General features: G+C 41.3%; 4 protein-coding genes across 6 annotated transcripts; 2 read left to right on the forward strand and 2 right to left on the reverse strand.

The window, feature by feature from the left end:
* Window positions 1-563: 563 nt before the first annotated feature.
* si:dkey-27i16.2 (regulator of cell cycle RGCC-like) lies at window positions 564-26,859 on the reverse strand. 3 transcript variants are annotated; one of them, XM_068585131.1, is made up of 7 exons: window positions 26,773-26,859; window positions 8,236-8,343; window positions 4,307-4,383; window positions 3,153-3,311; window positions 2,427-2,507; window positions 1,712-1,774; window positions 564-1,154 (listed from the first exon to the last, which is right to left on the reverse strand). In XM_068585131.1, the coding sequence occupies exons 3-7, from the start codon at window positions 4,326-4,328 to the stop codon at window positions 1,147-1,149; spliced, it is 333 nt and encodes a 110-aa protein (XP_068441232.1). In that variant the 5' UTR covers window positions 4,329-4,383; window positions 8,236-8,343; window positions 26,773-26,859; the 3' UTR covers window positions 564-1,146. The 3 variants fall into 3 exon arrangements, with proteins under 3 accessions (XP_068441232.1, XP_068441240.1, XP_068441223.1); XM_068585139.1 differs by lacking the exon at window positions 26,773-26,859 and adding an exon at window positions 8,455-8,473; XM_068585122.1 differs by lacking the exons at window positions 8,236-8,343; window positions 26,773-26,859 and having other exon boundaries at window positions 4,307-4,436.
* LOC137794173 (protocadherin 20) lies at window positions 12,055-15,063 on the forward strand. Its single transcript, XM_068590853.1, has 2 exons — window positions 12,055-14,014; window positions 15,053-15,063. The coding sequence occupies exons 1-2, from the start codon at window positions 12,055-12,057 to the stop codon at window positions 15,061-15,063; spliced, it is 1,971 nt and encodes a 656-aa protein (XP_068446954.1).
* Window positions 16,919-23,026, forward strand: plp1a (proteolipid protein 1a). Its single transcript, XM_068593236.1, has 7 exons — window positions 16,919-16,980; window positions 18,982-19,168; window positions 19,293-19,449; window positions 19,793-19,961; window positions 20,824-20,897; window positions 21,018-21,083; window positions 21,486-23,026. Exons 1-7 carry the CDS (start codon window positions 16,977-16,979, stop codon window positions 21,564-21,566), a joined length of 738 nt encoding a protein of 245 aa, XP_068449337.1. The 5' UTR covers window positions 16,919-16,976; the 3' UTR covers window positions 21,567-23,026.
* Window positions 23,577-26,802, reverse strand: rab9b (RAB9B, member RAS oncogene family). The gene has a single exon (XM_068585110.1). The coding sequence runs from the start codon at window positions 26,800-26,802 to the stop codon at window positions 26,191-26,193; it is 612 nt and encodes a 203-aa protein (XP_068441211.1). The 3' UTR covers window positions 23,577-26,190.
* Window positions 26,860-27,274: the final 415 nt, after the last annotated feature.

Genomic DNA, 27,274 nt, shown 5'->3' on the forward strand with positions numbered 1-27,274 from the left:
AACCACAGTGTAAAAGTCACTGCTTCGAAAGTGCAAGACGCTCTTTTACAAGCAACTGAAACCAAGCAGAGCAAGTTCCTTCCTTTTGTTGAAAGCTTGGATTTGTAGTAATAAGTTACAGCAGAGTCAAAGAATTACAGGACAAAGTCGTAATAATGAGCATTGTTTCTCACAGCACAACTGACGCACTTCCTTTTTTAAGCTGTCTTCACATGGTGTCTGAGCTACATTTGTGGGTTTCCGGATTTAGAGGAAGAAGTGAAACTCAAAGCATAATTAGGACCGACATACAGGAAGCTGGGTACAAAGTAGAGCGTAGGGCTCCAAAGACGTGTGGTGTGACAGTGGCAACAGTCAATTCAGGAGATGCTGGAGCTGGAGGTACATGAAATACAATGTGTTGTCACTACTGTCAGGAGTATTTTTTTCAGGAAAGTGAAAGGCTTCAGCATTGCATGTTAGAACCAGACATGGGCAGCAAGGTTAGTGTTCTCTCTGCACTCAATCTGAAACAAGATTGAATTTATCAGATATATCAACAACAAACTAAAAGGAAACGTCTATGAAATTCAATCAAAATGTATCTTTATTTATGTGCATTCATCTGTACAACAATTCATTAAAAAAATAAAATACCTATATTTAACAAGAACTATACACTGAAAATGTCAGCACATACCTGCTATCACATAATAGTACAGATCTGAACCACTTAAAAACCAAATGCCGTCTTTAATTTGTTACAGTCTCCTTTTTATAAATGTAAATTGTTTACTGGCGTAGTATTTATTTGAATTGTGGGATAAAATGGCATCTAAACTCTGTGCAGCGTCTTCTTGTTGGGCCATACAGATGGAAGCTGTGTCTAGTTTCTTGAATATGTCTCACATCTCGGATGCGATGCTGCAGGGATGAAGTCTTGCCGGCTGGACGCAGCGTCGCCAGGGGTCTGAGGGTGTTCTTGCATTTTGGAATGGAGTGCCCTTTTAATTTCTGATGTTAACCTTTTCCCCTGGAGCAGCCAGGGGAGCATTTGCTCCGTCAGATCTGCTCTGGTGTAGATCTGCCTGTCTGCTCTGCAATAGCCAGCCATGTCGCCCCCGGCCTGTTTTTCCCCCCTCTACGTGGCTCGCTTTCTCTTTCTGTTCACATCTCTGCAAAACAGAGGGGAAGAGAAAACTACAAAAGCTCAGGAGCCAGAAGAAGAGGAAGCACCGGCATATTAAACACAAACAAAAACATGCACCAAGGTGAGTATGTAAAGATGCAGTGGAGTGGGAGGGGTTACAATTCATTTCGTAACATTCATTCATTGACGGTTGTGTGTGTGTGTGTGTGTGTGTGTGTGCCCAGGCCTGAGAAACACCACTGCTTTGGTGCTGATAGCAGAATCATGGTGCTCATGAAGTCAAGTATGCCATTATCACAAAAGGTTGTGTAGATAGTCCACCTGAGTCCCCAGACATGGCATTTACACACAAGAGGTGCTCAGATATAAATGGAGGGTGAAGGGTGGAGGGGAGTTGGATAGTACAGGGTAGAAACAAGGTGGCTACTACTGGGGACTCTGTTTTTCAATTTGTAACAAAGCATGCACTCTCTCTGGGTCTCTGCGACATTACACACTGCTGCCTGCTAGCTGTCAGCTTAAGTGCTAAAGGAATAAAGAAAAGACTGAGTAGGAGGGGATGTAATTCTCTTAAATACGCACCTGCAAGTTCCCGGTCCAGCATGTCGATAAAACTCTCAAGTTCCCTTGTGTCACCCAGCTTGGCTGTAGAAAGAGGACAGAAAGAAATGGAATTTGAGAAACTATAGAAAAGCAGTGGAACATATTTGTGGAGAAATGCAGCTCACTTCAATGGTATTTCCTTTGGAAAGGAAAAAGCTGCTAAACTAATCTAAATCACAGAATTGCATTCGGACCAAACTGCTTTTGGTCCTGAAGCTTTCAAAGAAAAAGAAGGAAAAATAATCAGATCCTCTTCTCGAATCTAAGATGAAGCTGTACAACCCAGGCAGCTTGATGCTCCTACCAGGATCTCTACTGTAAATATCTTCAGGTATTCTGCGTGAACACAGACAGAGTATTAACTTTGTCTGTGTTTACGCACCTCCTTGTTTTCATCCATTGAGACCTAACTGTAGTGTTATGTGCAGCTGCACGCAACAGCTCATTAGTTTACACAAACCTAAGACACATTGCTACGTCTCATTGCTACATAACCGCACACATAGAAAAGAAGGAGGGCGGCGAGAGCAGCGGCAAGAGCTTTGTTATGTAAAAACAAGAGAGCTCCCAGCCTAATGTAAAGTTGTTTTTTTTGTGTGTGTGGTTGTGATAGTGATCAGAGCAAAAGCGATAGTGATCACTGTAAGAACGAGAGCTATCTGGATGGAGATAGGCTGATGGGAGCCTCCAGTACCTTTCCGTGCCAGCGTTATGCCTGCTGTGTGAAGCTCTTCCTCGCTGGTGTTCAAACTGTTTCCCAAAGAAGCTTCGCTGCCTGGGGGGGGGGGGAGGGGGGGGGGGGGGGAGGAGGAAGAGAGGGAGGAGAGAGGGAGCGGAGATAATAAACAGAAGACAAGCACTAAGGCCAGCCCGTGCAAATGAACAACAACAATGACAACAACTTTAAAACAATGCAGGAGCTGCTCATAATGATAATAGCATGCAGTAAATTTAAGATAAACGCGTGTTCTCGGTTAGAGACTCCCAAGTGTCAGCTTTTGAAACGTTCGGGGGCCAAAATGCTCTCAATAATGACGACGCATGGGAACAGAGAAACACACTTTCTTCTTTTATCTCACCACTTTCGACAAATGCACAACAGCAACACACAAAAATTCCAGAGAATTACGGTAGAGGGGTTTTTGCGAAATTGCAGTTCATTCTGGTCCACCGCTATTCTCATGAGCAAAACAGCCACTTCAATAGAAGTGTACAGTGATGTGTCCTCTTGTAACTCTAATTTCATGCAAATGAAAAGTGTCAAGCTGCAGTTATTTGGGCTGATAAAGGGGCTCAACCAGCACCCATGGGAGCTCCAGCAAAGGATGCAGTAAATAATGGCCTTCCTTCCTTCTTTGTAAAGTAAGCAAATATAATCACAGCTGCAATGTTTTACTGTGAAGACGATTTTGCCACTCACTGTAGTCCGAGTCCTCGACTCCGCTGTCGTCCCCGGGCCCTGTGCGACCTTTGGCCTCCTGCAGGACGTGCTGGTACCCATGAGGTTTGCTTTGAGAAGGGGCCTTCAGCTCCTCCACCACATCCTGGAACTCCTGCAGCAACTCGCCCAACTCCAAGTCTGCGGAAAATGTGACAGCAGTTGAAGAGAAACCACATTACTCCACTAACAGAAAATGTTCTCAAGTTTGTTTGTTTTTTCAGAAATCCAAAATAACATTTACATACATATATTTTTTAAACAACTAAAATCTCTTAAATACAAGAAATAGTAAGAAATGAGAAATATGTCCTAATCAAATGAAATGCAGTTAAAGTTTGTCACTGGGTTGTATCAGATAACTTGATGTGTGAACATAAACCTAACAACCCGTGAGCCATATAAAACAGCTAATAGCTTGTAAAACATCTGGTCTGCTCACTGTGATACATAAATATTACATTTTAGATCCAAAGTTCTACGCTTTGGGCTGCAATGAAACAACACTTTTGGCCATTCCTTGAATAAATGTCATTAAATAACGGATGATCAGACCGCTGTTTAACCGCGTTTTATGATTATGATGATAGAGTTTTCAACAGTCCCCTATGGGGTAAAGAAAACAAATAGTAGCAGTTAAATATATATATATATATATATATATATATATATATATATATATATATATATATATATATATATATATATATATATGACTCACTTTCTATGTATATATATACACACACACTTTCAAAAATGCCAATGTCTGGTACGTTCTGAAGGAAGTCAGACGGCAGGAAGTAATGACATATGACATATTTTCAAACGTGTAATTTACCCTGTAGTCTGATCAAAATGCATCAACAAATAGGAAAGAATGCAGGCGAAAACATATCAAGCTATATGATTTAGAAAACTGCTCACTTTCGACGAGTAACGTTCTTTTTTTTTTTTTTACTATATATGATTTTTTTTTTTTTTTAAAGGACGAGGCAAGTGTGGAATTGGAAGACGTGAACAATATAGTGTTCAGCCTAAGAATTATCCAGGCGTCTGCAGTTTGTTACAGGCCCAACAGGCGCACTATCACGCAGTCACCATTTCAAACTAATGGCTCAAGTCGTCATCGGGCTCACCTGCGGTGATGTCTGCGGCCATGCTGGAGCGAGGCTGTGAAACACCGGCTGCTGCGCGTCTTCACAACGGCTTAAAGCTGAAAGGCAGGGCGGCAGTTTTAATATGAAGCCCTCCACACACGAACACACAGCCACACGCACGCACTTACACACGCTGTCCCACACACACACACACACACACACCCACGTGCTCTGCTGGCGGACGCAAACAACCAATCATGTCGCAGAAAAACCTCAGCGTTCTGCTGTGACTGGAAAAAGTGGGCTGAAAGTTAAAAGGAAAACTCTACGCAAATGAGACAGACAGACAAACGAGAAGAAGCCATTACGTAACTTTTTGTTTCTCCTTGCTTTGAAATTAAGAAAGAGACTGCGTGTTCATAATAGATGTAGGCCTGTCGGGGTTTTTTTTTTATGGCACGTGGATCTCTCTACAATAAGATTTTACATTTAAAATAGAGTAATCTGAGTTTGAGTGAAGTATTATTGAAGAACACAAACGGGAATGATGTGCAACCACTCTGTAATGGGGCTGTCAAACTGCAGTCAGATCATATCATCCTCTAAAACATCTGGTATACTTTACTTATTCTTAATCTTGACTGGAGTGAACTCACTTGAATATTGTGCACTTGAATAGAAAAAAAAGTGTCCATTAGTCATAAAACTTTTTAATAGCATAATTGGTGCAGCACTCTGCTCCATCAATAGAACTCCCACAGACGTAATGCTCTGGTTCCTAACTTGAAGTAAAGATATTAGGCCTATTTGGGGTAACAAACTCCAATATAGCTCATTTATTCTAACGCCTAGCTTCTGATTCGCTGCTTCCAGCTCTGCACGGTACTGGAAAACTGAGAATGAAGGTTTTTTTGCAACTCTAACAGTGCTGCGAGCTTAGGATAAGCCTTCCTCTGTCTGAAACCCACTTTCAGATTTGTGAAAGCTGTACCCAATTTGTAAGTGTGATTTAGATCTTGCTTTCTTTACATAGAGCATATTAATAAACAATATTCCTACAAAATAAGAAATCGTAAAAATCCTTGTAAAATATGTATTTTTTTTAAAGTCATAGTATAGCTTGCCGAAAACAAAATCATAAAACAGTCACAGTAAAAAAAAAACTGCACCTCGGTGTATAAAATAATGTAAAATAAAACACAACACTCTTCTTTGTCTCTTGTTGTTAAATAGCAATGGAAGCAGTTTGGATTATTTTTTGAAGGTGATGTATTTGCATGATTTCTGCAATCGTGGGTTTATGTCTACATGGTGGAATGCACTTTTGGGAAGTTGCTTTGGATAAAAGAGGATGTAGAGACAAGACTTCTTAAAGATTTGCTTGAAGAAAGAACTTACTTCCTCAACTTTTGAGTGAGAAGACAAATAAAAAGGAAGTTTACTTCAAAATTGTGCCAAAGAATTCCATAATATAATTCACACTAAAAAATGACTTTACAAATATACTGTACTAATTGATTTTATAACTTTTATTAAATGACTACTGGATCAAAACAGGAGCGTTACAGCATACAATGAAAGGAACGAGTGCACTCAACAACAACAACAACAAATCAGTTGTCATTTCAAAGAGTTCAGTTGAAAACAATGTGTGAATAGACTTTAACATCCAGTGACTGTCAATGTTCAACACTTGGATGAGCATAAAACTCGAGGGGAAATCTTGCATTGCTCCAGACGTTTGAATCTGAAAGATTAGACTGTTTAGCTTTAAAAGGTAAGCAACTACAAATCCCAGAGTGCACTGCAAAAAGAAACAAACAATCTTAGAGGATCAAAGTATGAATTAAATGGTGAATAAGAATGTGCGCTTTGTAGAGCCCTGCTGTATAAATCCATAAATTTGATTCAGTTCACCTATGAAATAATTGGACCAATAATTGGACCAATCCAGCAGCAGCAGTGAGTTGTGTCTCTACTTCCAGTCGCTTCAATTTATCACTCATTGTCAGCGAGGAAGGATATATATATATATATATATATATATATATATATATATATATATATATATATATATATATATATATATATAGGCCCAGTCGTAAGATGAAAGATGAATTCTTATTCAGTGGATAAGTTACATGTTTTTATAGCTACAAACGGGCCTTCTGCAGTGGACCAAGCATTTCGTTCCTTCGAGCAATAGTTCCTTCGTAGGTTTACCTTAATGGTGGTGGGAAGAAAATGGAGAGAGAAACATGATATAGATGTGAAACAGAGGGATCAAATTCTGTCCTCCCACTCCTTACAGTTTCCAATATATCTTTTGACATTAATGTGGGCGAGAACATCAATGAAAAGCTCATATTTGACCATAGAAGAGGCTCATGAGGAAAACTACGACAAAAGTCTCAAGTGAAAAGATCAAATCTCAGCTCCCCTGTCTTTCAAAACAAAAGCCCAGTGAAATCATAAACAAATGTCTCCGATCACATTGCTCAGGATGACAGATGACTGCCTGGTTGTGGGTTAGATCCTTTGAGGCTCACTTAAAGTGAAGAAGCCAAACAATAATAGTAATAGTTAGTATTGCTCAGCGTGAGAGAAAACGGAAGACTGAAGGTTATGTGTTCAACCCTGACGTGGTACAGTGCATTTAGAGGTTTCACACCCAGGCCCTGTGGCTCAGAAGGTACAGCGGGTGGGTTAAGTCCATTTACCTTATGAACATATCAAATACAGGGAGAGAATAGTGAGTGCAAATGGAATCGTTGTTTATAACTGGTTTGTAAGGTGCAAAAGGTCGAGTTGGAGTTCTCACACTAGTGTTCAGAGGGAACATGAGTCTCTTCCTGTTGTGTTGGACAGACAGGAGGAGGGGCTTATGAAACAGAAAACAAACTGTTTTAATGAAAATGCGGTAGGCCAACCCAACATGGGGTGGTTAAGACCTTTGAGTTCATGCAGCACAAGACGCTGAACGTCGCGGATAAATTCTGTCTTCAGTTATGGTCCAGAAACTCTGCCGTCATCTGGGGAGAAAAGAAGAGAAAGACATCAAAATGGAAATCCCATTCAGACTTCTGTGCCAACAGCAACTACAACAACAACTTCTTCCACAGCTACTACAACATCCAACACAAGTACAACAGCTTCTTCAACACCAACTACGACTACTATTACTACAACTTCTAGAAAGGTTATCAAGGTTTGGATGACTCGGTGACCTTCTAGGGAGCGATCACATGATTGGGAGTCGCGCAGAAAAAGTGTAAATTCTGACTTTTTTTTACATTGTTAGGGCGCACGAGATGACATTTTATGATACTATATTATGACATTTTGATATCCTTTTTTATGACTTGTGATGTACTATATTATGATAATACCGTGATTTTTTAATGCTGTGACTTTTTTAATTAGTTTTTAAGAACCACGATATTAGGACACTTTACACTATATTATTACATTTGCTAAGGCATCTTCTATGGCGATGAAATTTTATATGACATCTGTAATGTCATATAAAATGTATAATATGCCATATTGTTATGGCATCTGATATGACATATAAAAGACATATTCTACTTCATGGCCTTCTATCACATGAGATTTCTATGACTTTTTTATGACAACGAATATTCTATTTTTCTGTAGCTTTTCTGACCCATTTATGGCATTTTAAATTATGACATTTTTTACATGCCATGGCATACTATGATATTTTATGTTTAAAAAAAATGTATGGACTATTATATCATGACATTGCTCATGACATACTATACAGTGATATTTGTGATAACATATCTATAACATATTATACAATTCTATTTGTATTATATTCTTTTAGGTTATTATGTGATTTTCTGATCGTTATATGGAATACTAGACTTAATCATACTGTAACTATAATGATACTATAATCAAAGTTAAAAGACAACATTTTTCTTAACAGGTTGTTTCCTTACTCTGAGTTCATCCAGCATCCTCTGCTTGTCTTAGATTGCATCTCGGAGTACACTGAACTGCTTCTGATGAGCCCCCCTGTGGTTCTCCAGCTGCTCCTTTGGCATTTTCTGGAGAATGAAGACACCAAAAAATACATTGCAGGCAAAAAAATCATTCTAAGATAGGAATCATGTCATTTGACTGTTGCAGTTTCCAGCTGTGTTCAGATGGTAAAATACCTATTTCTGTGACACCGTGACTTGGCATCTGCCTACAATTCAAGAAATAAAAGTCGGATTTTGTGGGCAATTGTATCACATAGAAAAAGAGGGATTTAAAAAAATAAAAGATATGCTGCCAAATGTTGTCTCAAGAATGCCTCAGACATGCACAAACACACACGCACGCGAGACAGATTACAGCCCACCCAGTCCGTTTTACCTGTTGAAAGCCCTCTCAAGGGACAATACAACCCATAAAATGCAGTTTTCCACTTGTCAAATAGAGACTACAGATCCTACCGTGTCACTGAAAGGTTATTTATGGCTCAGTCTAGAAAGTCATTTTAAGGCTCTGTCACTTTGCTTTATACTGCAGCTTTTTCAGGGCTCCGGTCCGTGTACTGTTCAGATGCTTATTAATTCAATGTGGGACAACAGAGTATTTTGAAGAATTGTTCACATTCTGACAATATCAGTATGTGTTCTGTCATAATTCAGCATGTATCTCTGTTGGAAGGAGTTGTTGTTGCTCTTAGCCATTAGCTGCAGCCTACTGAGGGCAAGATGTATCCCAAGATGCATTGGGTCAAGTCTGTTGACAAATCAGAGGCTGTGTTACCAACCAGTGCCAGTGACAGTGCTGCTCTCAGAGGCCACACACAATGTAAGAACATTCACAACTACTGCTATCATTTGGATTTGTGCTTCAACCAAAACAAAAAAAGTAGAATAATGTGAGTGTAATAAATAATGTGTCGATTATATTTTACTCGGATGATATTGTAAAGCATGCGCTGACGGCATATTAAGCAATCCATGGATTATACACAAAAATACAAAAATGGTCCGGGTAAAGTGGACACATGTTTCAGGCCGCTGAGCCGATGGGAAGCTCTTGGCCTTAAGATCTATTATTATCTTTTTATCAATATAATATTTTTGTAAAAAAAAAAGGGTTAAATGTGATTTTTAAATGTTGTATGATGATGAAGTTGTTTGAATGTTTTGTAAATTAGCTGAATAAATAACAAATGTCATAATGCCATAGGCCAAGTGACGTAAGGTCAGTAGGGGAGCGAGCAATTTGCATTCATGCAAACGCCTACTGATGTAAAGTACGTTTGCATAAACGCAAAAAAAAGAAAAAGGACCTAAAGATATTGCTTTGGGACAGCAAACCCTCTGTTTCAATATTTTAATCAAAACACGGAAGGTGAGGCTGTTACTGAACTTCCTGTCAGCAACTGCGAGGGAGAACGGTATTTTTCGCAAATGTCCAGGAACAAAAATGAACTAAAAGGATGACACATAGGCGCCTCAACTTGCTGTCACTCATGGTAACTGCATCGGATCTCATCTGTTAGTTTGACTTTGACAACCTGATCAATGACTTTTAAAGTCCAGAAAAGACGGTAGTTAGGTCGGAAGATATTTTTCATTGCGTTTTTGTCCTGTGGTTGTATATGTCTCTCTACCATCTTAATATGATGTTCATTCATGAATTCTCTTACGGTTTGTTTCCGTTAGTTTTATTCAAGTTTTGGTGTGTTTTATCTCCGAAAGATCAATACTGTGCTGCACACAGCACGTAGAGAACAAAACAGGCCAAACTTTACTTTAGTAAGTCAAAATAAGACATATATTTTCAAAAAACTTGTTATATTTAATGATGTCATCACCTTAAAACATGGGGGAATGTGATTTTGTGTTACTGTGGTTATATAAATGTAATTTATGAAGCTGTTATTGCTGCTAGACCGGCTTGTTGCATGCTTCCCTTGGGTTTTTTTTAAACTGTTGTTTTTGTAAAGTGCCAGAAAATGTGGTTTGAAGCAGAATAATTCGTCAAATGAAATATGCAGTGAATTTTGAAAATGATTACACCTATCTTTTTTCAATACATATGGACTTTTGACTGAGTTAATTGACTGAGTACGGCATTGCTGACCTTGTGTGTGAGAACGATTGAGGCGAGCACATAATGTTTTAGTAAGTTATAAATATTAAATTGAATGAATAATATGAGTGTGTCCAGGGTCCAATCCATCCATGGCTTAGACAGAAGGGTTTTAAACCAACATGAAGTATGAATCAAGGTTGCCTGAGATATAAATACATACTGTATAAATAAAGACTATCAAAGTATTAACTTTTTATTATTAATGCTCATCCAGAAGAAACTACTATTTTACACATTCAAAAGTCAATGCAACAAAAAACATTAAGCATTGTCTCCACTGTATTTGTATTATTTAAAGAGGCGTCATAGAGGCTTCTGGTAATTTGAAGCAAACAAAAGAACTAGAGACCATTATCAAATAAACAGGAGGCAGGTGTGCAAATAAAAAAACAGGTGTGTTAGCATATTTGGTAATAAAACATTAATCCTGTCCCGTATATTTTTGTGCTAAGATATTTACACAAACATAAGCCCCACACTTGCTCATTGTTTTATTATTGCGCAAAGCATGTGCGTGTTTAACTCATGCAGGTAAACCTGTTGTTCCTCTGACTTCTCTGGCGTCAGTCTGACACGCTAGGTAAGTGTTGTAGGCGGGGCATGTAATGAATTATGCCGTCAGCTGTGCAGGTTTAGGTTGCTGCCCGTCCTCAGCACACACTCACTGCCGGGGGAACTCAGGTAGCATGTGTGAGGGCGATGGGCCATGGGACTCCTGATAATATGAACTGGGCTGGACTATTGCAGGTCAGTGAGTCAAAAGCAATGCAAGGATTTTCCATTCGGATGGTTTCTAAATACTGTGTCAGTGCTCCCGATTGAGAGACAGGGTGCAACTGGAATGTTATTCTTCTGTGCAATTTTGTTGTGAGTAGCTGGAGAGGCACTTAAATGTTTTTTTTTTATTTTTTAAATTTAAAACTTTTCTTTGTACAGATTAAAAGAAAAACTGAGAGGAATATTTTTGAAAATGCAGATATGTATGCAAATGTTATTTGTATTTTGGTAAAGCCAAACCTGCTCTTGTGCGGTTTGTGTGTGAGAGTAATTGAATGGATATAAGTGAGGGGTATCGCATTACCTCCATTGTACAGTTGCTTGCTTTAAAAGAGCTCACTGAGGCATTCACTTTGAACCTCATCACCACCAAGGAAAGCATCTATAGTCTGCCGGTTTGAAATGCAACGAAAAGACAAATCAAACAAAGTACAATCATAATCCAAATCAAAAATACTGGTTCTTTTAAAAACAAAGAATAACTGCTTAAAGTTTCTCTCTTTTCTCATCAGAATCTGCTGGTTGTGGTCCATCTGCAGCAGGTCATATGTGGGTCTGTCCGATTTTCTATCCCAGAGGAGCAAGAGCCTGATATTCTGGCAGGGTCACTTAGTAAACACTTTCCACCTCCGTACCAGCTCCTGACCCAGGAGTACTTGAGGATGGACAAAAACACAGGGAATTTCTACACCACTGAGCAAAAGATGGATCGTGAGGTCCTCTGCCCCAAGGAGACAGAAGCTGAGGAATGCATTATTTTACACAATGCTGTGGTTGGGGCCTCTGGAGACCTTATACAGTTTCCTCTGATCATAGAGGACATCAATGACAATGCACCTCATTTTGAAAACAGTGAAATACACCTGAGGGTTTCTGAGGACATGCTTGTGGGGACCAGTTTCTTACTGGATGACCAGGCTCAGGACAGGGATGCTGGGCAAAACGGCAAGCTGCATTATCACCTCGAAGATTCTGATGGAGTTTTCAGTTTAAAAGTGGAAGAAGACGGGCGTCTCATCATGTTGGTTTTACAAACAGCTCTGGATCGGGAGACTCGGGACATGTATCGGATGGCACTGGTGGCCACCGACTGTGGCCCAGAGCCTTGGAGTGCGACAGCAACTTTAATAGTCACAGTGACAGATGTTAATGACAACTGTCCAAGCTTTGACGCTGACAGCCCCCGCAATGTCACCGTCCCAGGAGACTCCCTGAAGAACATGCTGGTTGCTCAGGTCAGAGCCACAGACCAAGATTCAGGCCTGAATGCTGCCATCGTCTACTCCCTCAGTCCCAAAGTCTCAGAGCGAGTGAAGCAGCTCTTTATCCTCGACAGCCTCACTGGGTACATCAGACTAACACAGGACCTCCAGAGTGACAAATCTGAGGTGCTGCTGTTGAACGTGTTAGCTGGCGGCCATCACTGCCCCCCAGTAGACACTCAGGTAATCGTATCCGTCCTCCCCAAGGCAAACCAAGAGCTCACGATCAAGATCGGGTTCATAGCAGAGCATCAAAACCAGACTATGGTGTTACCAGAGAACCAGCCCCCCACCGTCTTAGCTGTTTTAGAGCTTGAGGGTGACAGCAGCTTTAAAGGCTCATCTCTTGCCATTGAGAGCGAAGTGCCTTTCACTTTGAGCCCACAAAATGGCAAATATCTGCTTTCCACTTCAAAGCCCCTAGACTATGAGATGAAAAGTGAACATTATATTTATGTGGTCGTACAGGGGAGATCAGCTGAAGGATCTGTGATCATTTCTTCCAGGCGGCTGATCAGGGTGTTGGTGATAGATGTCAATGATAATGCTCCACATTTCTTCCAGTCTCACTATCAACTGGAGGTGGAGGAAAACAACCAGCCGGGGAAGTTACTGTTGAGGGTCTCGGCGTCGGACGCAGACAGTGGATACAACGGAAGGGTGACCTACAGGCTGGACAAACGCACATCTACCATCTTTAACATTGGCCCCGAGACAGGTCAACTGTCCGTGTCAGCCGTTCTGGATAGGGAGCAGCAGGGTGTGCACAAGCTCACTGTGTTTGCACAAGATAGCGGCTCGCCTCCCTTGGAGTCAGTGGCCACGGTATCCATTCGTGTTCTGGACCAGAATGACAATGCACCTGCTTTTCTAACCCCTCACTTTATCTTTTTCATCCATGAGAATGTACCACCGTTCTCCCCGGTGGGTGGGGTTGGGGTCACAGACCTAGACGAGGGAGAGAATGGGAACACAGAGTTGCGCGTTGTAAACAGCACTGGACCTTTTGTTGTGGATAACACCAAGGGGACACTGCGCACCACCAACAACTTGGACCGCGAGACAGACGATCGCTATGAACTCTACCTGCTGGCCAGCGATCACGGACACCCGTTCGCTTTGACTTCTGCTGCCAGAGTAACTATCTTTGTGGAGGACATCAATGACAACCAGCCAAAAGTGATCCTCCCCAGCAGCAACTCCTCATGTCAAACTGTTTCCCCTGCAACCATTGCAGGCACCTTTGTAACAAAGATCTATGCCATCGATGAGGACTCTGGGCTGAATTCGGAGGTTACCTATACTGTTGTGGCACCGGAGTCGGTGCAAAACAGCAGCCCATTCCGGTTGGATTCAAGGTCAGGGAACATCACCGTCGGTCAGCAACTCCTCCAGAAAGACCTGGGAATGCATCACCTGTTCATTGTGGTCAGAGATGGGGGGAAACCAGCTCCACTTTATACCACTATCTGGGTTAATCTTTTGGTCAATGAGAGCATGGGGCCCTGCAACTTAGACAGGGCGCCCACCTGGACAGGGACTTCGGACTTGGATCAAACCCCCTCAAAGGCCCCTATCTGTGAGGTGGAGGACACAAGGTCTTGTCAGCTGACATTGTTAGTAGGCCTTGGTATGATGCTGGTATCCATTTGTTTGCTTGTAGCGACAGTTGTTTTATACCTGAAACAGAAGAGAAAAAGTCTCCAACAGAACAGGAGGGGGAATGTTGAGGAGAATGAGATTCCACTCAGGCTCAAAGATAAATATTACTCTGATTAACAGAATAAAGCAAGCAATGTGTGTAATCCTCACTCGCACTTTGTCAAGGATGAAATCAGACGGTGAATTGATTACATTCTGAATATTTGTCGAAGGCTTCTTGCATTTTGATAATCACATTTGTTGAAATCTTCAGCTCCACAGTGTATTCAAACATTGTAAAACTGCAACATTCTGTGGAAATAAAGTTGATCCATTTTCTGATAAGCAGACTAGAAAGTATAAAAAGGTGATCTGATAAGTGTAGTGTTTTAAGTTACAAGCAGAGACTTGCCGACACAAGTAAAAGACTTTAAGCTGACATTTGATGTGTACAGTGTGGTCATCATAAAATGGAGCGTATCGCTAAAATACCAGTCATTATCGTCAGGGATTATTCCTCGTGACACCTGCAGTGACAAGAAGAAGGAGGTAATGATCCGCTAAGTTGATTGTGTCTCTCAGATTTCCAACTCAAAGCGGAGGGGAGTCTAAAGTATTTAGACACACAAAGAGGTTTAATGTTCCTCCACTGGAGAAGTGATGAAAGTCCCTTAAGAAGCACCTCTGAGACCACCACAGGAGGCAGAGTGCAGCTGTGGACAGGTGAGAGGCGGCAGAGGGAAGGCACACCACCATCTCAAGTCACTGCCTCACACCTGTTACCCGATAGCGCTGCTTCTCCCCGACAGTGCTGGATTGCACCCAAAAGGCAGAAAACCCTACTGTACTGCACGCAGTAACCAAACAGACTCGTTGTTTTGATGACAGCTGTGTGGAGCAAAATCACACTGTGTTCAAAGAAATTGTTACAAAAGACAATTGCTCGCATGTGTTACTGGTACATTTGTGTGCATAGGGAACAATTGAGATATCAAAACCAGGTTAAGTGATGCATAAAATATGAATCAGTCAGGGTAAAAATGTGTTTACAAATATGTGAACACACAATTACATAAAGAGGGTGGAATAATTGTTTTAGCGTTTACGAAAGAAAATGTGTTTTTTTATCTTTACGGTATCAAACTATTGAGCAAGGCTTTTAAGATACACCTGTCTAAGAAGAAAGGAGAAAAGCCATGAGTCAATGCCTGTAAAACAGAATGTACAACAAGCTGGTTAGTGGAGAACAAGGCTTGTATAACATGAGTGGTGAGTCTCTGAGGATTTCTGAGCTAGCAGCTCCAAAATAAATAATCTAATAGGGTTGTGCTGTCACACTAACAGCATTAAAATATAATAATTAAAGGGCCACATTACAAATGGAAGAAGCATGTTGACAAAAGAAATTTTAAATCCCATTGGATTCAAAACATGTACAAATTAGTAAGTTTCTACTGAAGGCCTTTGGTGATTCAAGAGAGACATTTTTGACCTGTTTGAAAAAAAAAAGGCTAACATCCGTACCGACTGTATTTTCGGATCATCATGTTTATATAATCATGCTTTTTGACTATCCTGAATTTTCTCAAAAAAGAAATAGTATGTGGGATAACTAGTATGTGGGATAACTGCTAATGGCAAGAGAAAGCCTGCCATCTGCTGGTCACAGATGAAGCCAGATCCGGTCCTTTATTTCTGTTTTTTTGCCAGAGGGTGTAGATGAATCAGAGGGCAGTCTCTCACTCTGCCACAGTCAGGTCACCTGAGATCAGTAATGCTTCCCTGCTGCATGCTACTCTGCTCTGCTCACAGCACATCTTAAACAAATTCACTTTTATACTAAAGCTGAACATTTGATAGAGGGTTACGGGGTTGTATGAGATGACATGGACAAAGAGCCTAGCTGGCATCGCCCCAAATACCAGTGGATTATTACCGAGATCCACATCAAGGATTTTATGATCACAAATGACATAACAATCCAGTCTAATTAAAAAAGCAGTGATGTTTTTCTTATCAAAGGAACTCTGTAGTGATGATATGAAATACCCCTCTTTGCCCCTCAACTATCCGGCTTAAAAGGCTCTATCTCACTTGATTAATCCACATATTCATGGTCTCTGAATGCCACTTTAAGCTTGCAATAAAACATTTTTTTTTTTAAAAAGAACATTGCAGGACTAAATAGACCCATTTAAGAGATAAATGATAAAGCTCATATCAGTTTTGCCAGCTGGGATCTTCTCATGTTCAGTTCTGTATCTCAAACACTGCAGTCAAACAGATAGTATCTGACCATTTCCGAAGCCTGGAGTGCATCGCCTGACTGTCCACAGGCTTATATTGATGGCATAACTTCAGATAGATCTTCTTCACTGACCACAGACATATACAGCATCTCATCCTCCCCATAGACCATCTGCATTATCTATCAGCTGTTCCTCATTTAGTAATCAGGGTGAAAACGTTGCTATACTTTTATAACAGAAGGCCTCGGAGAAGCAAGGCCAGAATGCTTTAGAGTTGGGATGGCCAACTCACAGAGGAGGAAAGTGGTTTTAGTATGGTGGGGAGAAACGTTCTCTGTTCTGTATTTGCATATGAAGTCGCAAGTGGCTCTCTCTATATGCAAATATGAGTCAACAATGAACTAAGGAAATTTCTGCAAGCGCAAGAACCTTGACCTCCTCATTATTCTCCGCCTTAAAGATCATTGAAAAGCGACATTGTTTCTTTAAGATTGCAGTCGCAGTCATCAGCGGGTCTGTCCATTGTTGGGCGAACAGAAAGCGAGCTGAGGTTGATATACGGGGGCCGGAGACCAGTTGCGCATATCATCAGTGGACCAGCTGCGGTGCATGCAGCAGTAGCCGACGAGCCTTGAACGCATCCTTCCAGACATGGGTAAGAAACTCCAGCCACTTCTTAACCTTTACCAGATAGAATACGTCACATTATGTCGTCTGCATTATATTTCACGCCGATACATGTGAACGGGATTGTGGAAGGACGTCAGAAGTTAAGTTTCTTTTGTCAGTTTAGAGGTCGGCTACTTACTGGCTGATGCTCCATTGATATTATGAGATTTATTTCATGCTTGAGGTGGCAGGGATACTTTCAGAGCAGACTTGTCGCATTTGCTTTCGGTCGCAATCTTTCTCAATTTTTAAAGAGCCGAAACTTGGCTTCAACTTTGCATTTTCCACCAGAACGAGGCCTGTTTTCATTTGAGTCACAATCGAGAGACTGTGGGCAGCTCTGGCTCAGTGGCTGCCGTCGCGGTTTGTTCGGACTGGTGATGTCATTAATTAGTTAATTGGCACAAGGTGTGTCTGGAGCTATATTGGTGTCTAGTATAATGCTGTATACTTGTGGGCTGAACGTTACTCGTGGTCCCAGAGTTCTTTGTGAGTTTAACTTACGTCCTTCCTAATATAACAATACTGTGGGAACCGGTGTAATATTAACTATATTTTTTTTGACACTATATCAGTCCGGTTCCCTCATCCATACCATTGAAGTTATGCCATTTGAATGAGAGTGATCACAGTTTGTCTCCCACTCACTCTGAGTAGTTAAAGAGCTATCTATTTGCCCCTCCTGCCATCTGTGTTTACTGTAATGGTACCAACCACAGTCTGTCTGCCACCATTGTGCGTGTCCGTGTGGATGCACGCATGCAAGCGTGTAATGGCACACATGTACACAGTTGCATTGTTTGTTTATAGCTTTGCCTTTTTCCATCCTCTTCCAGCACAGACAGCTCCCTACTATTGCTTTCTTGTTCCTGTGTCTCCCCAGAAGGAAGTCCATGTGTGTGTCCAGCATAGAGGTGCCTCTGGCCTTTGTTTGCTTGACATTGGTGCCCCTTGTACCCCCATGATGCAGTGGGACAAAGACTGTTGTCTCTGCAGTCACAAAAGCTGCCTCTCTCTCTTTCACTTTGTGTCTCCTCTCCGTCCTCCCCCTTTTCTCACACTCTCCATGCTGGGTAGTGAATGGAGTCAGGGTGTGAGCTGGGGTCAGAGCAGACGCATCCCCATGCCCTTGTCCCTTTGGCATCCATTCAACGGGCACATGACTATAAGGGAATGCACCGCTTTACTAGAGAATCAAAGTGTTAACAGCTGCAGCTCGGTCCACAGTGACAAATTCAGGATTTTAAATTAAATCTTGCTTATTTCTAGGTGTGGAGATGGTTTCAGTTTCATGTAGCCTGGTTTTGAGAACCATTGCTAAAATTTCTCCCTCTGGTCCAGTTTAATGGATTCCGTGTGGCGTTCGCACCATTAAAACATTATAGCGCTCCTCTGGATAATCCAACTCGTTGTACATTCCTTTTTTCCTGTTTATTAAATAAACGGTCACGACGGATCTGTGAATCATCCAGCAAAACAAACATGTATTGACTAATTCATTTGTGGATCAACAGAAAATGAATCGCCAATAATTATTCATATAATTCCATAACGAGCTTCTATTTGATTATTTTGAAGATGTCAACTTGGGATTGTTGATAATTGTGATGGATATTTAATTAAGGTTTTAAACTAAAACAGATTGGTCAATGACAACCCGAGGTACTAGCGGCACAAACACAATTCCATTCACTGTAACGAAGTGGAGGCAAACAATCTCTTGGAAGGATATCAAAACCAGTGTACAACCAAAACAGATCTGCATGGCCAAAACTTTAAGCAATTGTTAATTTGTTGGGTAAACTACACATGCAGGTCACATGTCCTTACCTTAATTGAGAGGAAGGAATTCTACAAAAAGAGACATTCCTCCTTCACAAAGCACCGCCTCTACGTTGTGTTGTGCACTGGCACAAAGTCTGTCCCTGTCTGTCATATTGTATCAGTTAATGATGTGCCTGTCCCGATGCTGTGTCCCGGCCACCAGGTTGCTATGACTGCTGTATGCGCTGTTTGGGTGGCGTGCCGTACTGCTCCTTGGTCGCCACACTGCTGTGCTTTTCTGGCATTGCTCTCTTCTGTGGTTGTGGGCACCAGGCACTCACAGAGACGGAGAGACTCATCGAGACTTACTTTGCCCGTAACCTTCAAGACTACATCACCCTCGCCTACATGTAAGTGCTGAATTTGAGCATTTCCATCATTAGAGAGACATCTTTTCAACCCCCATCAGGTTCTATTCAAAAGATTCAGGTTCTTTGTAACCGTAAATTTTGACTTTCCCTTTTTCCTCCTCAGCATTCAATATTTCCAGTATTTCATCTATGGTTTGGCCTCATTTTTCTTCCTCTACTGCATCATGCTGTTGGCGGAGGGCTTCTACACCACAAGCGCTGCCAAGCAAACCTTTGGAGAGTTCAGGAGCACCATGTGTGGCCGCTGTCTTAGTTCCTCGGTGAGAGGGCCCAGAGTGGGACAAGTGAAGGGGATTGGATGGGATTAATACACGTATCACTCCCTTGTGGGTGCTGAGCAAAAAAATCTTAAGGTTGCTAAAAAACCTTTGGGGACATGCAAAGATAAGGGGTGTGTGTGTGTGTGTGTTTGTACGTGTCTGTGCGGAGCTGAGTGGTTGGAAGAAGAGTAAGAAGACACAGTGAGATAATAAGTAAAGCTTATCAGAAATAGAAGTGACTGTGGTCACTCGGTGAGTCACTGCTCATAAAACCCTCTTTGACTATGAATCAGTTTATTATGACGATGCGGCCTAATGTTTATTCTGCTCCCTCCTTTCACAGTTTATAGTGCTGACATACGTACTAGCCGTGCTGTGGCTGTTGGTGTTTGCCTTCTCGGCCCTGCCAGTCTACTTCTTCTACAACATGGACGCCACCTGCCACACTATTGATGTTCTGGCTGAGACGCCAGCGAGTATCAACCAGCTCTGTGTTGATGCAAGGCAATACGGTAACGAGACAAGCTTCTCACAAGTTCGATGAACAAATCCCACAAATAAACCAACAATGAATTGTTTCTACTGAAGGCCTTTGTGGCCAAAGCGTATTCCTATATTCAATGTGACACCATAGTTGTCAGAAAAAAGACCAACAGCCATCATTAACTCCAGGAAACTGTCCTTGGTTCAGATGCTGAAATTGGCTTGAATGCAAACAATGACAATGGCAAACACAGAGTGTAGCTAAGATTGATGGGAATGTCATTAGTTTAAGCAGGTATTTGGTCAAAACTTGGATCAAGGTATTAGTTAAAAATGTAATGGTTTTTTTCCAAATTGCAATGCGATCCATCCAATGGCTGAGACAGAAGTCAGGGGATCACTGACGTGAAATAGGATTTATCTTCTGGACACGATCTCTGAAAATGATCTTTCCGTCTGGACTAAAGTGGTGCGCCCGGCCAACATGGACGTCTCTAGAGCTCCTCGAGGCACACAATGAGCAACACTGTTGCACTAGGTGGCATGTTCTTTCATTACCATGAACATGAGCATGCAGTAGCATATTCCACATTCACTGTACGGATGCCGGAAATATTCACCACCTCTTGAAATGTGTATTCATTTGCAGCTGAAAATATTTCCCAACAATTGCCCTATAGCTAAATTTAAGAAATGTACATCTTCAATAGTAAGCGCTACAGACAAGGTAGGAAAGTCAAATGGTATTGCAAAAGATAAATTACACTGATAGTGTGGGTCTTTTCATCTTATTTGTGGAAAGTAAGAAGAATATAGAACAATGCCATCATACTTTTGATTGTCACCATATGTAATAGAGAGACTTGAATGTGGAAATCTTATTGTTGACAGGGCTTCTGCCCTGGAATGCGGTGCCAGGGAAAGCTTGTGGTATGACTCTGTCCTCTGTTTGCAAGACCACAGAGGTAAGAACCAGGACATGATAAAAGCTCTGCAGTCACATCCTGCAACTTTCTGCAGTTTGCCTGACATGAAACAAAGACGCACGTCATTGCCACCAACGCAAATCTCCTATCTCCTTTTAGTACCAAATGACCTATGACCTCTACATTGCTGCCTTTGCCGGTGCGGGCATCACTCTCTTGGCTCTGGTGAGTGATTATGCTTCAGATGGGGATAATGTGGCTTCTCTTCCACAGTGGGGCACAATAGTGGTATGGCTCATGTGACTCTGTGACGCTCAAAGTGTAGGCGGCGAGGCATCTCAAACCTCCACGACTGATGACTTTTATACTATTGCTCTCTGTTCCTCTTTCTCAGCTGACACAAACATCATAATAGTGCCGTAATGTCTGGTGGTTTTCCAGCCAGGCAAATGGTGCACCCATTATGCCAGCATGCTCCATTACAGAAGCTGTTATACGGATGGGATCTGCTGTCAAGTTAATGCCATTAGCAGTTAATCATATTTCTGTCTTGTTTCTGGATGTTGTAGATGTGTATCCTCTTTACTTCTGTTCTGACACTTTCTGTCTCTGCTTGTCCTTCCATAGCTGACCTATACTGTGTCAACCACCTATAACTTTGCGGTTCTTCGGTATCTGGGGAGAAAGGGCATGGGTGCACGGTGTTAGGCTCCCCAGCTTCCTGTCTGCTCTATCATTACTCCACCACCAACATGGGGACGGCAACAATTCTCTCCTTCCACATCACCTGCACAGAAACCATTTGTGGTCACGGACTCTTAAAAATGTCTTTTTTATATTTTTACTTTTTGGAAAGACTGTTAGTTTTTCTTATGTGTGGGGTTGTCTGTTTTTACATGCAGTTAGTCTTATTTCAGTATTTCCTATGCCATGTCACCAAAATATTTGTAAATTATTCTTGTTGCATGCTGAGGTTAATGTCCTAAAATTAATTTCTGCTTCCCGTTGCCTACAAATAACACATCACTAATGAATTAACATGGAAGTAACCACCAATTTGCAACACACATGCTGCTAATATGCAGCTGTTGCAGAGAAATACGATTCTAGGTTACAATGGCTACCGTCCTTCACATCTGGTTGCCATGGAGGCAGACAAGCATGCATTTGCAGTGTCACGCTGACCTCAGGACTTTTCTCACGGGCCGGAGAAAAGCCTCAACAATGAAGTCATGCCCGTTTTTAAAAACTAGCCAATAAGGAGCAAGTTGTGGGGGCCACCTGCACTACGGGTCTCTGCCAAGGGTTATGTTACATGTCAAGGGAGAGGGTCCTCCTGACAAAGAGGGTTAAACCTCTGTAAAGCCTCAATGCAGCTCTTCTGGGACAACACACACACCCACAAGCTGCTGCTGCATGACCCCTCCCCCCTATCAATAGTTGAAGTGAGGGAACTGAAAGCATTTTAGATGATTTTTTTAAGTAGTTTCTTTCTGACAAAGGGACATGCATGTTTAGTTCTGATCTAGAAAGGTCTGAAATTATTTCTCATAATTTTGAGATGTCAGAAGCACTAGGTGCTAACTTATCGAGAGCCCTTATATTAGAGCTAAAACACATTCAGGTGTGACTCCCCCCTGCTGTTAATGCATGACTGAGGTATTACTTTTTTTTTAAATTTTTATAGAGATAGGACAGCTTTGTTTTGTCTCTAATCCTTTGGGAATTTTGTTGTAGTTATTGTATAACACATATTTTTACTTACTCTAGCTGAATTTACAACTTTATTTTTTTCAAACTATGGGTATTACTAATGATGTATTATGCAGCATAATGAGTAGATTTTTCAATTTGGTGTAAACTTTACCCAGCTGTGAGTGGTGGATTTGTCAAATGGCAGCCTTCGGTTTGAGATTTGTTTGTGTTGTTAAATTGTGATAATAAAAAGACTGTTTTTTTGGAAGTATTTTTGCAGAGTGCCTCTGAAAACATTTGTTGATAGTCATAATTGCTGTGCCACAATGTCTAACTGGGCTCCATCCCTGGCTTTCTGCCATATCAAGGGGCCAAAGTATTTTGTAAGGTGTCTTGTATTCATTCCTCTTGTGTCCACAGGTGCACTGTTCCCTGCACTTGGCTATGAACCAGGTGTACCTGAGGAGGCTGGGGCACAGAGAAAAAGAGAGGAGAGGCTACGACTTGTATGGGAGGTTGCAGAGAGACAGAGGGGGGACACTGTGTTCTCCGTACCCTGCAAACACATCCGACATCTCCTGACAGTGCAGGAGCGTTATGACTTGAGTATAATTGAGCGGGTCATCAACCCGTCAACTTTGATTCATTTGAAAAAAAGTGTATGTCTTAATATTATTTGGTAAATTGACTCTTATGTTTTTAAGTTGTCATGAGAAAGATGGGATACTCTCTGTTCATATCTGATTTTGTAAAATGCAAGGAGTCAACAAAAAAAGCTAATTTTCTACAATGTTATTTCTGTATATTTCCTTAAATCAGACATTGATTTCAAATGTTTCCACCATGCTTGGTTTCCTTTTTTGAAGTGGAAATAAACAGTATTCACTGGAAATTTTGGGATCAAAATTCAAGACCAGTGTTTTACTCAAGCTCTTGCAGAGAAATGTAGTTAAAAAAATAATCAAACACTGCTGCAAATCTAGTTTTTTTTTTCCCCCAGATGGTGAAACGACTCCTAAAGGTGTAGAGCTGAGTTATATTGATTCATTTGAGTGACCTATTTTCGTCATTAAAAAAAAAGGCACACACGTTCATGAATTTCAAACAAGATTGTTTCTCCATTTGGTATGTTGCATGTTTTATTTGTAGCCCAGCTCTGGAGAGTATTCACTGCTTTGCCAGCATGTTGGCACAACCATTTGTATCCCCTATAGTGCAAAGAGAGAGAGAGAGAGGGGAGTTGCCCATTAGATCGACACATAATCAAGATGAACAGTCTAACTTTCACGTATCTTAAATCACTCTCATGGGTTGAGCAGTGAGGGTGAGACAGACGTTCAGTGTCATTTCGTACATCATTACAAAATGAATGCCCTTTGCAATTTACATACTCCATTAATATGGACAGCCCAAAGAAATTACTTTTTACATTCATAAATATTACAGCAAGATAAAAAAAAAAAACTGACATAAGACAGGGTTGCAGTGAAGACAGCATCATGGGACACTCGTATGGTTATGCTACCAGCTGCTAAGTACCAACCGGTTCTCAGGTAAACACGGATAATAAGCTACATTATCTGAAGTTTATTTATTTTTTTAATGGTCGAGAGACAAGTTAATCTGTTTCCAGAAAACATTAACACTGACAAATGAAAACAGCCCTAATTTTTGCTTTAGCTTAATGTAGGCTACCAGCTTCATTTTGTTAAAATGCCCTACTCAGTTCACAGTTAATTAAGTTTCTCTCATACTGCTGCGAGTACTCATACTCGACACCCCTACGGTAACCACATGAACAAGCTATTATGAGCCTACATTAAAGCAAAGAACCATTTTAATAAGTAAATATGACAGTACCTGATTAGATTTGGCTCACTTTAACAGTGAAGCTCTTGTAACGTTCATTATTAGTCTGCAAATGCATTCAAATAAGATGCAATTTTTGACTTGAAAAGAAAATCTCAGGCTGAGAGAATACACAAGATCTCCAACAAAACCCCACAGGTTTGGATGTTTGACTAGACGCAATAAAAAACACTTCCAGCAGCAATCAAAATACAGATGAGAGTGAATTTAGAGTATTTTAAACTTTTTTTGAGCCATTGAATATCAGGCAAAGCCCTGCATGGCCCATAGCAGTAAAAACAAAAAGGAAGCCTGTATGTAAACATTCAAATGAAAGCAAAGTATCACCTAGGTGAAAACAAGTAAACATTGTTAAATTTCCAGAATACTCGTATGTTGCACTCAACACTTTAAGAATGGACAGGAGAGGTGATGCCCAACGCATGCATTACTCATAATGGCCTTATTATTGTGCTCAAGTTAATTCACATTCAGCTGAGATCTAGAATAACCAGACATGTAACATGTAATGTATCAGTAAAGCACAGGAAACCTTCAGAACAGGCAACGTGAAAGGACTGGAATGTAAAGGCAGTCCCAGGATTACAAAAATGCCAATATTATGAAAATGATTGATCATTTAGGAAATTATAACCACCTCTATACATCAGAAACAGACTAAAATCAATTCTTGATCAAACAGAATATCACACAATTTCTACAAATGAAATAACACGTCGGACTGAGGATCAAAATGTGCTTCACAGAAAAATAGGCAGTTAATCAACAACAGCAGCTCAAGCAGTATTATTTCTAAACTTTGAGTAACACTGAACCTTATTTAGTAAACAGGCCCATGTACATTAATCATGGGAAATAACCAAATAATGCCTAACTCGTACAACTGACTCCTTCAGCTACACAATAAAGCATTGGTAAAACATATAACAAATGGATAAGGGCACAACAAAAGTGCATACAGAGTGCTGACAGTAAGAGATGCAAAATTAAAGCTTACAGTTTCCTTCTCATTGAAGACAAACAAGGTCATCCTGCTTTTGTGAGTAGCAATCATTTTAAATTCCTCGTACCTAAAATCCTACTGGACATTATACTGATGTTGAGAGTTCACATGCATAATATTCGCCTGTGTTGGAAACACTATCACAAACACTGTGTCCAGAAAATGCATTAGCGCTCCACTTCTGCTGAAAGATCCGAAGACAAGAAAACGTGACGTTGTATTCAAAGTCCCTCTAAAACCCAAGAAAATCATCTCATGGACAAACTGCTGAGCAGATACAAGTTTGACAGTATGTTGCTTGAAAGGTAGAGTGTGCTATTCAAGAGAGGAGGGGCATTTTCTCCCGTCCACTGTTTTAACCAACAAATTAATCATTTAATTTAAAATAAATGCTATGAAAGCGCTATTTGATACAACTCCTGCATAGGCAGACCAAGCTGAAGCTGAGAGAAAATGTTTTTGTGCAACACCACTGCAAGTAGATCAGAGTACAACGGAAGAGTGTGCCTGTCACACTGTGCCTGTACCATAGGTCTGTACCTTTGTTAGCGCAATAATTCAACAACCGTGACTCCGGCTGAATCCTTGACCCAGCCCTCCACAGAGCATCTGCATCTTATCCACATTATCTTTAGGGGAAACCATACTCAGTACCTTGTACCTACAGTACATTTACCATTAAAAATACCCTTCTGGTCTTTCAAAACTGCCATGGGCGAGTTTTAGCCAGAGACACTAAGACAAGGTGGCGTCACAAGTGACGGATCAGCAACAAGACGCACGAGAGGTTTTGCGGTTGCCATGAAGATCAATAGTACTACTCAGTAGTGCGTGGTCAATTTGGTCTTCAGCAGCGAGAACCTCCCTGACTGCTGCCTCGAATGCAGCGGTGACATTCGTGTCATCCTTAGCACTGGTCTCATAGTAAGGGCAGCAGCCGTTCTCTTCGCACCAGGCCCGTGCTTCGTCCTCCCCCACCTCCCTCTTCTCCATGTCTATTTTATTACCCAGCACCACAAAAGGGAACCGCTCAGGGTCTTTAACATCCGAGTAGTACATGAACTCCTTCTTCCAGCAGCACAGGTTTTGGAAGCTCTGCAGGTCATTCACAGCGAATGTGAGCAGGCAGCAGTCGGCGCCTCTGTAGAAGGGCGTACGCAGAGACTTAAAGCGCTCCTGGCCAGCTGTGTCCCAGATCTGAAGAGTTACCAAGCGCCCGTCCACCTCCAGGTCCCGGTTCAGGAACTCCACCCCAATGGTGTGGAAGGACTGGGAGTCAAAGCGGTCTGTGACATAGCGGTTCATTAGTGAGGACTTGCCCACTCCACCGTCCCCCAGCAGGATCACCTTCAGGAGTAGGCTCTTTCCGCTCATCATGTTTCCTTCCACCCAGCAAGGCCTCCACACCAGGTGGCCGACCAGGGTCAACTGAACCTTGAAAGAGTAAGAAATGCAGAAATACTACACATTTAAAAAGGGAAACCAAATCACTAATGGAGTATAGGAAATTAAACATACTGAATTCTCAGATAACGATTAAACATCCAAACCAGTCTATGGGCTTGACTTTGTGGATAAGTGAGTGGAAATAACAAGGCAAAACGACCGCTGTCCTAGCAACATTTGTATTTAACCTCACCTGGGCCTTACTGACCACAAATAAAAATGGAAACATGTAATGGTTGACTAGTTTCAGGGACACATTAGGGGTGAAGGACCGAGATGTCTGCCAGAGGTCTCTGGGTTGTATGACTAGTTTACTACATGACAGTAATACAGACTCACGATAACCTACACGTGTACTCTGCTAGACAGCCTTAACACAACATTAGTTGTATCCAAGTTCTTT

This window comes from Clinocottus analis, unplaced genomic scaffold (assembly GCF_023055335.1).
Source record: "Clinocottus analis isolate CAN_PGR_092001 unplaced genomic scaffold, fCliAna1.0.p SCAF_10, whole genome shotgun sequence".
NCBI lineage: Eukaryota > Metazoa > Chordata > Actinopteri > Perciformes > Cottidae > Clinocottus > Clinocottus analis.

Excerpts from the sequence above, each read along its gene's own strand:
- plp1a (XM_068593236.1), top strand. Across the intron at positions 20,898-21,017 it reads CTGTTTGCAAGACCACAGAG|TACCAAATGACCTATGACCT; the intron begins GTAAGAACCAGG and ends ATCTCCTTTTAG. Across the intron at positions 21,084-21,485 it reads GCATCACTCTCTTGGCTCTG|CTGACCTATACTGTGTCAAC; the intron begins GTGAGTGATTAT and ends GTCCTTCCATAG.
- rab9b (XM_068585110.1), bottom strand. The coding sequence starts at position 26,802 with ATGATGAGCGGAAAGAGCCTACTCCTGAAGGTGATCCTGCTGGGGGAC.
- LOC137794173 (XM_068590853.1), top strand. The coding sequence starts at position 12,055 with ATGCTTGTGGGGACCAGTTTCTTACTGGATGACCAGGCTCAGGACAGG.
- si:dkey-27i16.2 (XM_068585131.1), bottom strand. The coding sequence starts at position 4,328 with ATGGCCGCAGACATCACCGCAG. Across the intron at positions 3,312-4,306 it reads GGCCGCAGACATCACCGCAG|ACTTGGAGTTGGGCGAGTTG; the intron begins GTGAGCCCGATG and ends CATTTTCCGCAG. Across the intron at positions 2,508-3,152 it reads AGTCGAGGACTCGGACTACA|GCAGCGAAGCTTCTTTGGGA; the intron begins GTGAGTGGCAAA and ends CCCCCCCCCCAG.